The 13,830-nt window shown below is 44.1% G+C and overlaps 1 protein-coding gene across 1 annotated transcript in view; it reads left to right on the top strand.

The window, feature by feature from the left end:
• Window positions 1-8,313, top strand: part of BMP7 (bone morphogenetic protein 7) — a 41,993-nt gene extending 33,680 nt beyond the window's left edge. Inside the window, exons 3-7 of the mRNA XM_021553590.3 lie at window positions 1,120-1,268; window positions 2,782-2,979; window positions 4,217-4,293; window positions 4,951-5,061; window positions 5,564-8,313. Coding sequence (XP_021409265.2) covers window positions 1,120-1,268; window positions 2,782-2,979; window positions 4,217-4,293; window positions 4,951-5,061; window positions 5,564-5,713 — 685 coding nt within the window. The 3' untranslated portion in view covers window positions 5,714-8,313. The remainder of the gene's footprint in view (window positions 1-1,119; window positions 1,269-2,781; window positions 2,980-4,216; window positions 4,294-4,950; window positions 5,062-5,563) is intronic.
• Window positions 8,314-13,830: the final 5,517 nt, after the last annotated feature.

The following is a 13,830-nucleotide window of genomic DNA, read 5'->3' as shown; positions in this document are numbered from 1 at the left end:
CATAAGGCCTTTTAAAGCTTTGAGGATGTGATTAAAGGGTTTTTCAAGGATAGTTCTTAATTCAAAAGGATATAATTACACTTGAACAAGTGATCATGTTTGTTCACTGTAGGTACAAAAGCAGCTCTTAGAGGACTTGTCTAGACACTTCCACCATGTGTCTTTGTTCTTCTTTTAAAGTAATTTCTTATAAAAGAATTGCAACAGCATCCATTTTTTAATCTGAGTTTTATCTCCTTCTTTTCTGGTAAGAGAAGTCTCCTTCCTTTACAGAACCTGTATTTTCTCAAATTTTAATTTTTCAGAACTTTGACAGGAAACATCGTGTAATTCTGAAATAATTTCACTTGTTTCAAAAGAACAGAATCTCTCTATTTAGGATCTTTTTCATTTTCTGGTATTATTTCTCCAGCTAGGATAACCAAGCAGTGGCCTTTAAAAAAAACCCCAAGCAATGAATTGAAAAAAGATTGTAACCCACAGCAGTGCAGACCTGTGACTGTGCAGAGGGTTGGTTATTGCCTCAATCTGTTATCTGCAACCTCAGATGAGCAAATTAAAAAAAAAAACAAAACAACTATTACATATGTTAATGTATGCACACCAATGTTCCAGCTGGCTTGCACCAGCACTACAGTTATGCATAAAAGTCAGGAAATTATGTGTGGAAAGGCTAACGAGCAGCATTGTCTGCCCAATTACCAGATTTGCATATGCAAACAGTAATTCTGCAGATCTGGGCCTGGCAAGCCCTTTTTGAAGTTGCATCAGGAGCTCAAGGTTAACAGCAAAATAACCCAAAACCAGCTTAGCTCTGCTTCAACCCATCGAGGAGAGGAGGAGGAGAGGAGAAAGAGAGAAGAAAAGAGAGAGAGGAGAAAAGAGAGGAGAAAAGAGAGGAGAAAAGAGAGGAGAAGGAGAGGAGGAGGAGAAGGAGAGAAGGAGAGGAGAAAGAGAGGAGAAAGAGAGAAGAGTTCATCTGAGAGTGCTTAGAGTGGAACACAGACCACCCCAGCTCCGCCTGTCACTGAAATCCCAACCCCATGTGCTGCCTAAAAGATGTTTGTGGAGACTCCAGAGGAAATCCTGGCTAACTGGGACTTTTGCTTTTTGTTTCAGGGATTCAGATTTGTTCCTGCTGGACTCCAGGACGATCTGGGCTGCAGAAGAAGGGTGGCTGGTGTTTGACATCACTGCGACCAGTAACCACTGGGTGGTGAATCCCCAGCACAACCTGGGCCTGCAGCTGTCTGTGGAAGGCGTTGATGGTGAGTGTCACACACCAGCACAAACCAGGAGCTCTGGTTCATCATTCCCAGCCAAGGGAGGCACTAGATATCATATGCTGTAAGTACAGCAGGATTTTGATGCACCATTTTATGCTTGAGCAGTACTCAAGGCTTTAAGTGACATCAAATACCAAAATAAATCAACCCCCAATCTTTCAAAATAAATCAACCCCCAACCTTTGCTGTTACATGATCTGTAGTCATGAAGCAAATACAGGCTATTTTTTAAAAATCATACTAGATTATTGAATTGAGAGCCTTTGTCCCACTCTCCTGGCTTCTCCAGGAAAGCATTAGCTGTCCTTTGGCATGCTGTCCTTTGGCATAGCTCTGGCCTTAGCAAAAGGATCACAAAACCATTACCATAACTTGGATTTAGCAGCAGCACTCAGTAGCTTGGGACAGAATAATCCTGGGTATCATCTCTGCATTTCGAAGCAGCACCCAGACATCCCTCAACAAGGAGAAACATTAAATTTCCCACTGCCACCCTCTCCTTGCCTTTTTTGTAAATAATTGGTTTAATTCAACAGAGAAACCTACCGATTGTCTTTTACCAAAAATCAAATTATTCTAGAGCCCAAGATGAAATCATGATGATTATCATGGATGATAATCAAAGTTTTGTACAAAGTTGTGGCAGTGGCAAGATGCAGCAATAAGCAAAATGTCTCTAAACATTTGTTTCTCTCAGCTGAGGTGTATCTGGAACTCTGTCAGCATTTCATACAAGGCATTTTTATTTTAAGTTAATAACCTTCCAGTGGGAATTTAGTGTTCCTATGGGCTGAGTTTTATGGCTCCTTTTATAGGATCACTTCAAATTATAGTTGGTGAACTTGAAGAAACCCCTCTAAAGAATGCAGGAAAAGTTAACGCTGAGAGGATTTGGGGTAAAATAATTATACGTAGGACTAGTTAATGCAACTTTACACATAGATATAAAATGTGCTGAGCTGCTCTTGTCAGAAGCAGCTTCGCCCATTAAGCCTAAGTTTTTGGAGGGTGGATTGCTGTGGTCTCAGATTCAGTCAAAGAAATAAACTGAGAGTTTCTAGCCAGGCAGAAGCCTGGGAAAGAGCTGGAGAAGAATGTAAATAATTCTTTATCTCTCTTGTTTTTCACATTGTTTATAGTTAAGTTCTATCACTGTGCGTCAAGCACTGTACACCAATGGTTTGTGTTGTTTTCACTTCAGAACCAATGGAGTTGGTCCACACAGAGCTCTGTATAAAAGAGTGGGGTATTTTGAATAAATCAGAGTTTTACTCTCAGGAATTGGTCCACACAGAGCTCTGTATAAAAGAGCAGTGTATTTTGAATAAATCAGAGTTTTACTCTCACAGCCTTCTGGTCAGAGTCAGTCTCTTCATTCCCATCCGACAGATGGCATTTTCAGGAATGCCCCTGAGCAGGCAGCAGCTCTGCCCTGTGCTGTCCTGGCTGCTGGCAGAGCTGCTGCAGGGCCCTCACCAGTCTGTCGTGCTTGCAGGACAAAGCATCAACCCCAAGCTGGCGGGGCTGATCGGGAGGCACGGCCCCCAGAACAAGCAGCCCTTCACCGTGGCCTTCTTCAAGGCCACCGAGGTGCACCTGCGCAGCATCCGCTCCACGGGGGGCAAGCAGAGGAGCCAGAACAGATCCAAAACACCAAAGAACCAGGAGGCATTCCGGGTCTCCAACATTGCAGGTACTGCACAGCTGCCTGGGGATGCGCTCCTGCCTCTGGGATGATGTTGGAGTGGTTTCTCCCACATCATCTGTTTGTTGTCCCTATGGTCCACCACTAGTTGGAAAGGGTGTGGGGTTCGGGTTGCTCCAAAAATGTCAAGGAAAAGAATGTTTGAAGTGACGTTAAATTGAGGGATTTCTTAAGCCAAATTTTAAAAATACACCAAGCACCTAACTAGAAAAACTCCTTTTCTCCCATATGAAATAAGTTCTCATTTTGAAATCATTAAAGTGATCAGTGTATCTGAACCCAAGTGCTGTTCATGTTCAGGGCTTGTGATTTTAAATTTAGCCCCTAAAAAGCGTAGTAGTCCCAAAATTCTTGCCTAGAAGAGGAAAACCCATTGATTCTCAGGATAACCATGGCTATTCTCGGGGAGAGCTGTGCTTCCTAATTTGGAAGAAAACTCCACCAGGCATTTGAAATAGAAATGTGGCTTAATTATGTGATACCTCAGAGGAATGGGCCCTTGATGAGGATCCCAGCAGGAGCCACAGCTCAGGGCTGGCTCTGCTGAGGCAGCAGCAAATTCCAGCTGCTCTGGGAGTGCCTCACTGAGTGGAAGCAGAGGTTGTGAGGAGGGGAAGAAAAAGGAAAACAGAGCTTACAATCATATTTTTATAGAATCATTAAGGTTGGAAAATACCTCCAAGATCATCAAGTCCAACCTTTGACCAACTCCCAGCTTGTCAACCAGCTCAGAGCACTGAGTGCCACGTCCAGTCCTTGAACACCTGCAGAGATGGGGACTCCACTGCATTGCTGGCAGCTCCTTCCAGTGCCTCACCACCCTTTCTGTGCTGAAATTATTTCTGAGTTGTTCTTTCTACTTGGGTCTTCAGCTCAGGCTGAAGTTTTGTCTGGGATTGTCAAAACTTTAAAACTGTACTGATTCTCCTCTTATGCATAGGCAGTAATCATAGTGATCTGTGTGTTGCTATTAGGAGGTCAGAGGAAGTCCAGGGCAAAAACACCCAAAAAAATTAAGATAAGAAAACCTACTTTTCCCAGGCCTTTTTTGGCTTGGCACAAAAAAGCCAGAAGTGAATTTCATATAGGTTGAACCCAGCTATTATTATATGACTAAAACAGCTAAAAAAGAAGCTGTAAGTGCACCAGACGAGCAGCAATGCCTCACTCCCTGCTGAGGGAGCTGGGGCAGCCCAACCTCATGGCCACCATTGTCCCCTCACAGAGAACAGCAGCAGTGACCAGCGACAAGCCTGCAAGAAACACGAGCTCTACGTCAGCTTCAGGGACCTGGGGTGGCAGGTAAGGGCAGGGGGTGGCATTCCTGGGGGTGACCAGGCTGGGACTGGGGTGCCTTGGCACATCATTTATCAACTGCAGCCGTGAGATCCAGCCACCACCTGGATTTTGTATTTTAAATCCTGAAGGGGAAAAATATTGTATACTGCCTTTAGCATGCTTAAGCACTTCTGCTAAGCTGGGTATGCAAATATTTAATGTGAGGCTGGCTGGAGGCTCAACACATTCAGGTCCTTTTGAGGGGCTGTGGCCCTGCAGGTCCTCTGGCAGTGCTGAAGGCACCCATGGCTCTCCATTTTCATCTACCTGTTTTTTTAGACCTGGTTAAAGCTATTTTCCTTTCTGAAAGCTTGTGTCTAGATTGTGTTGCTGGGTGAAGTGATCCTCGTGGACAGGCAGGACACTGCTGAATGGATGAAAACTGAACCCAGATGTTCAGCTGCTCTGTGGGCACATTTGCAATTTGGGGTGTGTCCCTCCAGGAAGAGCAGGCTCTTTAGAGGCCTCTATAAGGGTTTTAGAAAGGCCAGGGGGCCAGATTTTTATTTTGTGGGCCACTGTAACTATGTGTATGAATGTTTAGATTTACGTGCTGGTTGTCTTTTTGTTTCACTGCATTTGTGTCCTTCTCCACAATCTAATGGCTTCAATGGAATCAAGGACTGGATCATCGCTCCGGAGGGCTACGCTGCCTATTACTGTGAAGGAGAATGTGCTTTCCCCCTGAATTCCTACATGAATGCTACAAATCATGCCATTGTACAGACACTGGTAGGTGCACCCTATCTCCTAGCACAGGGTTACCTCTGACAGGTGCTACTCAGAAATCAGTTTATGCTCAACAGGGTCTCTGAGCTAACAGGGGAAGGAGGATCTGCCTTCGCTCTCAAGGTGCCTGCAGCACCGGCCCCACGTGTCTGGCCTGAATTAGGACCTGGCCAGAAATGACCCTGTCTTTGCTGCAGGCATTGGCAGGGTATCTCTGGTTTCAGAGGCTCTGTGACAGACACTAGTGGGGGTTTAGTCCCACTGCATGGGAAAGAAGGAGCAGGACACTGTCAGCACCTCCTGGGAAAACTGTAAGGATCCACTCCATGCTGCCACCAAAGTGGATTTGGGGTCAGGCTGAGAATCAGTGAATCCCAAAGTTACACAGCTCAGCTGCTGTCTGAGCGAGGGTTTGGGACAGGCAGAAGGCTGCCCAGGAAAGAAGAATATGGGGGGAGGAGAGGGGAGAAGTAAATCTTCACATTCCTCTATTTTCATTCCCCAGGTTCACTTTATAAACCCAGAGACTGTGCCGAAACCCTGCTGTGCTCCTACACAACTCAACGCCATCTCAGTGCTCTATTTTGATGACAGCTCCAATGTTATCTTAAAAAAATACAGGAACATGGTGGTACGAGCATGTGGCTGCCACTAGATTTGTAGGAGAGAGAAAGAAGAAAGAAAAAGGAGTTCTTTGTAAAGAGTGGGTTTGTGTGGCTGTGTGGGGTTGGGGGAAAGGTTGGTGCTCCAGCCATGGGTTTAAAAAAGTCCCAAACCATTTTAGGACCAGGCCTCTGAAAGTTCAGACAATGGAACAGTTTCTGGATCTAAAGAGGCATTTGAACACATTTTGTTTTAGTTTATTGCAGACAATGAGCTTGTAAACTGAAACAAGCCAGAGAAACCGTTTAAAACCAAATCTGCTTACAAAATTGGCTCCTACAGTACATACTTTTGCAAATGAGTCTTTCTGGAGATTGCAAACTCACCAGTGTTGATTGTGAGTAAAACACTAATAATCTATCCAAGGTGAGACTGTGCTGTGACTAATAAGTGTGTGTAGTTCCTGTAACATGGTTTGCAATAAAATAAGTGAACAAAATATACCTGGAGTGAACAGGTATTTTGTTAGAGAATTATTGCTTCCATCCCTCTGCTTCAATTTCGTAAGCAAAACCAAGGATTAATTACATGCAACTTCCAGTTTTAAACTACAGTAGCAAAAGCTGGATGTGGATTGACACAAATTCAAAGGACAGAGTAGCCTAAGAAAAAAATAAATTGGCAAGCAAAAGAACTGAAGAAAAGTGCTTCAAAGAGTGAGAATGTTGGGGTGTACTTTTTTCTGTCAACAAGGAAGGAAATTTCCTCTTGCAGCTAGAAAGTATTTCAATTTGCTATTGAAACAGGAAATCAGCAGAATGCTGAGAGACAGGGATGGAAGCTGGTGTTTAGCTGGGGTGTCCTAAGCAGTTCCTGCAAGAGCTGGAACTCAAGATCCTGCTGCTGTGTGGAAAATGTCCATTGACTTCCCTGAGGGAGCAAGGTCCAGCTCTTTTCCAAGAACGTGGAGACTCAAGTGCAGGAGGTGCTGTGAGTTGGGATGCACGCCCAGCACCACACAAGGAAACCTTCCTTCCTGGGGCCAGTGCTTCTGATAAACTTCTCTCTTGGCTTCACCTCAAAAAACCCCACAACTATCCCCTTCAAGGGCCACCAAGAAGCTGGAACCAGAAGCAAGAGAATGTCCCCTCAAGGCGTTTCTTTTTCCTTCTTTTAAAGTCACAGGTTACACAAACTTCACACTTAAGTGATTAACGCTCAATTAAAATTGTTGCAAAGAAGAATACAGAGTTGCAGTAACCAATCACAGACCAGTTCCCCACTTTGGCATGCACCAAAGTAGGATTGGTATAAATTTCACCAGGGAGATAAAAAGAAAATAAAGCCCAATAAAACAACATGTCCAGCACACTCAGCTCTAAATCTCCAAACTTCAGAAAGCTAAACCTCCAACAGTATAAATCTGGAGATGGGTCTGTGCTCAGTGAGCAGATGGGGCCATGCAGCCACAGTAGGGACTTGGCTCCATGTCTTGCCTTAGAGGAGAGTTAGAGAAAGAAGATAAATGAAATTCTGGACTTCACTTACTGCTCTTCTCCCTTTAAGTCACAGATCAAATCCAGACCAGATGCCTCACTTTAAAAAGAAAAAGCAAAGGAAGAAAAAACCCCTACTGTCTATGAAATAAATTAGAAATTTGTTTCTGATGGCCTAGTTCTCATCTCATTTCAGTCAATTGGGGTTTTCCCAGCAGTTTTCTCAGTAGCAGGATTAGGCTGATGGGAAAGGGGAAGCCCATCCATGACATTGGTAGGTTTTGGATGGGGGCCTTGGTGAGCAGCTGCCAGATGTGCCTGGTGTCCCCCCAGACCTCTCCAACATCTGCAGGAGCAGCCTGGCTGCAGCAGGCACGCTCCACAGGTAGGACTGCAGCAAACCTCCCCACGGGGAGACCTTGGGCCAGCACAGCCAGCCACAGCAGGACAACAGCTGGAGCCAAAATCCCAGCCCCTGTGGAGCCTGCAGACAGCACCATGCACCAGAACCAGCCAGACCTGCCCTCCGTGCACCCCTGCTTCGAGTGAGGAATTGAAATCACACAGACAGGAAGCACCATTTGACATTGCTTACATACACACACCAGTGCTCCTGTAAACCTCCTCAAGGAAGGGAAGGTGCTGCCTGGAAAGTTAAAAGCTAATCATGCCTGAACTTCCACTATTTAGTAGTCAAGGATTAGTTTTCTCTCGTGGGTGTTTCAGTGTTGGTGGTCACTGCGTTGGTGTGTTGAGTTTTTAACTTGGACCACGGTGTCTTGCTGTATAGGACTCGTATATGAAATATTATGTGGGGATTGTTTCTGTTTTGGTTTTTTGTTGTTGTTTTTAAGCATAATAACAGGATTTCTGTTGCTAGGCTCAACATCAGCTTCACTGTTTGTACATTTTTATGTAAATAGTTGTCACAAGCGGAAGAAGAATTATTTATTTCCATCTCTGAATTCCTTTTCAATCACATGCAGGAAAAATTATTCTGGGTTCCTAAACACATTTGTTTCCTTATTTAAGAAGATATTTATTAACAGTTGGCAAAAATGCATACACATTTCTGGTTCTTTTCATAGAGCAGATGTCAGAAGCCTTTTTGTACAAACTAGTAAAATAAATCATTGCAACTTTACAAAAGATACCACGACAACATTGTGTATCTGTGTGGTTATTCTCCTTTTATTCAAAGAACCTTTCTGGCTGGACAAGGTTTCATCTTGAGCCTCTGTTTTCCTGCAGCTCAGTCTCTATGTACAGGCAAAACCATCACATGTCATTATTTGGGGCAGCTTCTTTGGTCCAAATACGACAGGGAGGGAAGAATAGCAAAAATATGGATGTGTTTGGCAGTCTGTGCTGCAAAGATCCATGATTGAATTATGGTGCAGCTGTCAGCAGCTGTTTCAAAGAAGCAGGGGGTAAATTAGTTCTGTTTACTGCTAACATAGTTCAGAGATTTAGTCATCCCAATAAAATTATAGAGGCACAAGAAAGGAAGAAAAGAAACTCCAAAGAAACATCAGCCAAGAAGCTGACATTTTCTAATTTAGATTGTTTTAGCATATTTGAGAGATGCTGCTGGCATGAGGTTTCCTACTGTGGATACCACACTGCATTGCTATGGAGGCAGCTGAAAAAAATAATGGTCGAAATCCCTATATTAACTGAGCATTATATCTTTGGGGCACAACAGCAATTTTGGGGTTCTTGTTTTCTTTGAACTGTGAGCAGAGCTGTGCCAGCTGACATAGATATATTTGCTGGGCCAAAGGATTAAATCATCAGCATCTGGGAGTTAATCTGCCATCTTCCACGAGCAATTGCAAATTCATAAGTGAATTTGCTTTGTGCACTACTCTGAGAGTCCAGGAAAGCATCAGTGGAAAGACCTTTGTTGATGTAAAACGAGACCTACTCAGCTTCTGTAGGCCTTAAATTTAGAAGGAGGATCCTCTGGTATTTCTCATTGTGGTCTCAATTCTATTCATTTAGGTGTAAGGCAGGGGTGGTACCAGCAAGGAGAGAAAGAATAAAATAAATATTTTTTACTTTGCAGGGCCAGTCCTGCAGCCAGCAGCAGCTTTACCACCAAGTTCAACACATCCAGCCTTGTATCATGAAATATCTGCTGCTTTCCAGCTCTGCCACAAATACACACAATTGGCTGGATGTGCTCTGGAGCAGCTCTCCCAGCCTAGGAGCCAAAACTCCATTCCCAAGCTGGTCGCAGCCTCCCCCTGGCCTGCAGCACTCCTGTGGCTTTGTCTCCTCATCTACTGTTCTGGAAGAGGAATTCTTGACATGAATACATACACTGCCATAAACTGGCAGGGTCATAAAACCCTGGTGAACGAGCTTCCAAACAGCTAGATTTATCTGGGTAATGACATTTTAAAGCACATTTAAAACATTTTATAGAACAGTTATTTTAGCTTCCTTTCAGACCAAACGTTGAGGATGTTATGTTTGCTTAATTGAGCTGTTTCAGATCTGTTCCAGTACTGACAAAAAGATCCTTTTGTCCCTATGCAGGAAACTGCCTCTGCTGCTGCCAGTGTTCATATAATAAAAAATAATGATTTAAATAAGCCTTAGTGCAATTTTAAGATTCCTGATTGTTATGGAAGTGTCAGCTGTAAAGCCTAAAACCAGAGAGGGACAGCAGAGCTTGCACAAGCACAGCTCAGGGCATGGCCAGGGGCTGCAGGATTCCCTCTGCTGCTGGATTCAGTCCCTCAGCTGTGGGAGCAGATACTTCTGAATAAAAATCCCCAAAGACTCATTTTTCGAGTTCAGAGTTCACATCCTCTGTGTGCTCCCCTCCAAATACCCTGCTTGCTGACTTCCACTGCTGCCACAAACACATTATTCTCAGTATTCAACCTTCCTTCTGAGAGAAATTCTGCCCAATTAAGCTAAAAGGAAGCAGTTTGAAGTTTTTATGTATCAGGTAAGGATTGACAAGACCTTGAGGCAAAAACTCGGAGCACTTTATACTACAGTCACTCATTACCCACGTAGAATAGCTACAGAAATGGGTTATTATGACCACTTCGAGTTACTCTGTTTTAAATAAAACTGTACATTCCCTTTTTCTGCTTAATGCTGTGGAATTTGTACTCCAAAATTTGTATTTGTATTCCTAAATCAGCAGCTGAGAAAGACCAGAAGTTTAGGATAGCAGGTTGAACACTGATTTGTTTCCTAGCTGGTTTTCCAAGGGTGCATTTACCAGGCCATGGGAACAGACTTTTTAATTTTAGTATTTGGAAAGTTGTTTCTTGGTATTGTGAGCTTTACCACTTTGGGATAAATCTGCTGCTTTCTCCAACAGAATCCTTGTGTATTAATTAATTTCATAAATGAAGGCAGCACAATCTTAAAACAGTTTAAGTTTGGCTTTGCATTTAAAAGGAAAATGGGAAGAGCCATAGACAGATTCATCAGATTCATACTTTCCCCCCCCCCCCAGTGAAAGGTACTGGGGAATTTTTTTTGGGGAAAAAAGGGGGCTCAGCCTCACAAACCCTTAGAAAGACAACTTTGCACTTGACCAGCTTTTGCAGGCAGGGTTAAGCATTTAACCATTTGCAGGCTAAAGCTCTACACGGGGCTGCTTGAATTAACCTCACCCTCAAAGAATTGCCTTGTCTGCAATAAAACCCCACCCCAGGGCAGTCAGCAGCAGTTTGGGGAGTGCAGCAGTTGTGTCTGGGCTGAGGAGCCACTGCAGCCTCCACGCCTGTGCTCAAAACCACGCTCGGAGCCTTTCAGGAGCTGGGGTGACTCCTGGGCGAGCAGCTCTGATAACTTGGGCCTAATGGGCTTTATTTTAAGAAGCTCTTAAGAAGAAAGGAGGGGATGCCAGGAGCTCAGTGGATCTGTTGTGCTTTAGCGTGTCAGCACCTGGGGCTCCAGCCCAGCGTGATGGGCTGGTGCTAAATTTCCAGAGCAGTGCTACAGGTTTGGGGTGTCACTGTGGTTGTGGAGTGCAAAAAGGGCCACAGAGGCTCTTTTATCTGGCTCCCCACCTTCCCTTCCATTGCAGGGTCTCCCCACTAAGGTCCAGAGTACCCAACAGCCCCAGGGGTGCAGACACTGATGGGGACACCAGCAAGGTGACCTTTGGCTTGGCTAATGAAGGTGAACTCTTGCAGGCTGCTGGATTTATTCCCCTGCTGTTTGCTGCTGCTGTGTCAGGTGCTTCGTATAAAATATGTGGAAGCAGAGACATTGAGTGTCTGGATTCAGTTATGAGGGGTCAGAGCTCAAAGATATCATTTCTCAGGTCCCAACAATTTAAGTCATTTTGCTCAGTGTTTAAAACAAGCTGTAGACAAGAGCAGAGCAGTCACTGGCTCTACATCTTCTGCCTCAGACTCTTTAAAAAGGGAGATTTGGGCAGCTGCTTAATGGGAACAAATTCCTCATTTTAGCTTCTATCTTAGGCTACATACTAAGCACACAGGAAAGGAGAACAAATCAACATATCAGCTTATCCAAAACTGACATGTGAGGAGCTTTGCTTCCGATTTGTTTATACAATTCTCACTGTGATCTGCTGCACTGCTGACCTGTATTTGTCTCCTGAAGTGAGAAACCAGCTCTTAAATCCCCTGAAATGGCTTGTTCTTCCTTAACAGGGAATGACCTGTCTGAACTGCAGTTTTAGGAGTTAATTACTCCAAGGTTAATTACTCCAAAGATGGATTTCATGACACCTCAGGGCTAAGTTTTAGAGGAGACAGCAAGTAGAGGTAGAGCCAGGCCTCTGTGAGAAGAAAAAATGCAGCTACTGCCTTTTCAATTGTACAACCAAGTTCTGAAATCCATCTTGCAGGGCTCCCCTGGAAACCCAGCCTGTGGTTCTGGGGAGAAGGAGCACGACACTCACAGAGATTGGGCCACCATCAACCTGGAACAACGTTAACCAGGAGATCTTTTCCCCTAACACCAAGGCAGATTTTTTTTTTTTTTTTATTCTAAATCAGAAAAATGCACAAGTGATTCCAAGTTCAGCCCATGAGTTGTTTTGGTTTCACATGACTACTGAGAAATCAACTGTAAAAGCTGGTGCAGTTACATACACACATAGCATGCACAGAATGTGAACTGTAAATACTGGCAGGGAGTCTGCTGTAAGAAGCTGCAGTTAATGTTGTGTCAGAACAGCCCTTGGAACCCCCATTTCCAGAGACTTACAGTGCAGGGGGTAGGGAGGGAATAAATCTGATTTTGCTGGAGCTTTGCCTACAACTTCTCAGCCATAAAGCCTTTATTTATGGCTCTTACTCAGCATGAAGGATTCAATTTGTTCTTTGTTATGAATTTCAGTGGATCATGTAACTGTTTATTTCCAGATATTTTTTTTTTTAAAAAAGTTGGTATTTTTGGTTTGCAGGAAAAAACAAACCTCCTCATAGTCTGTATTAGTGGGGATGTACTTAGACCACACTTGATAAAGACAGGGCATCCCAAATTTCTTATTTGGCCAGGAATGGCAGCAGCCCCATCTGAGAGCTGCTGGAGGCACTTCTTCCTGGGAGTAGGTGGAGAAGCATAACCAATTCAAGGCACAGACTGGATCTGCTCTTCACAGCTTTGAGAGATTTCCTGCTTCTAGTAGCAGCTGAGAACAAGATGCTCAATAAAAGAAAAATCACAGCCAGAAAGAGCCTGTGTCTCCAGTGACTCACTGCACTTTGCAGTGGCAATGTGGAGTCACAATGACAGTCCTGCTAATTAACACTTGCTAAGAATTCCCTCTTCTAAGAGGTTTTTATTGATGTCAGTTAAAAAGGAAGATGCTTGTATTTTGCATTCAATTATTTCATGTTTCTCATCTGGTTCAAGAGCAAGCCTTGAGAAACCTGGTTTTTTTGGGCAAGAGGTAGCAGCCTCAAGTTAAAAGGAGATGGAGGCTCCTTCCTGGGAGTTGTGGGAGATTGACAGCAAATTAAACCCATGGGTTAAATATTATGTTCTCCAGATGGGAGTGACAGTCTTTGAGGAAGCAGATCTGGTTTTCTGCTGCAGCACCTCTCAGAAAATGAAAAGATAAACATCTCTGCTAGCACTGCAGGATACTGGAGTGGCTTTTGCTTCATTTCCAGACCATGTGTCAGACATACCCCGGTGTCTCCTCAAGTGTCCTCCTTCCCTTTATCAACAGAGGTGGAAGACCAGGGATGCATCAAGTCTGTCACTCACCTTCCTGCTCCTGAAATACTCTCAGCAAAGGAGAGGTGGGACAGATCACAAGGATTGTCACCATCTAGGTCAGACCCTGGCATACCAGAGACTGCCTTTCCTGCTCCCACAGCTTAACAAACAAATTATTTGGGGTGATTTATTGCCAGTATGAGAGGGCTTGTTCTAGGCTCAGGATCCCTGAGTTTTGTCAGCCTCTGGTGGAAAATACACAGGTTAATTGGACAGAGGCATGGAAAACCCTCCCCAGCTCTATTCCCTGCCTCTGAAGGGAGTGTGAAGGAACAACATGCCAGAGGTCACACACGCATTTGCAGAGAAGTTTGCATTTAATCAACATCTGTCCCTCCCACCCGGCACTTATGAGGATCTTCTGGGAAAAACAACAGTTCATCAATTCACAGGAATATTGAGCTACAGCTCTTCCCTCCTCAGTCAAATTAATGACCTT

Source organism: Lonchura striata, chromosome 17 (assembly GCF_046129695.1).
Source record: "Lonchura striata isolate bLonStr1 chromosome 17, bLonStr1.mat, whole genome shotgun sequence".
In the NCBI taxonomy this organism is placed as follows: domain Eukaryota; kingdom Metazoa; phylum Chordata; class Aves; order Passeriformes; family Estrildidae; genus Lonchura; species Lonchura striata.
This window is presented reverse-complemented; position numbering and strand designations above follow the sequence as displayed.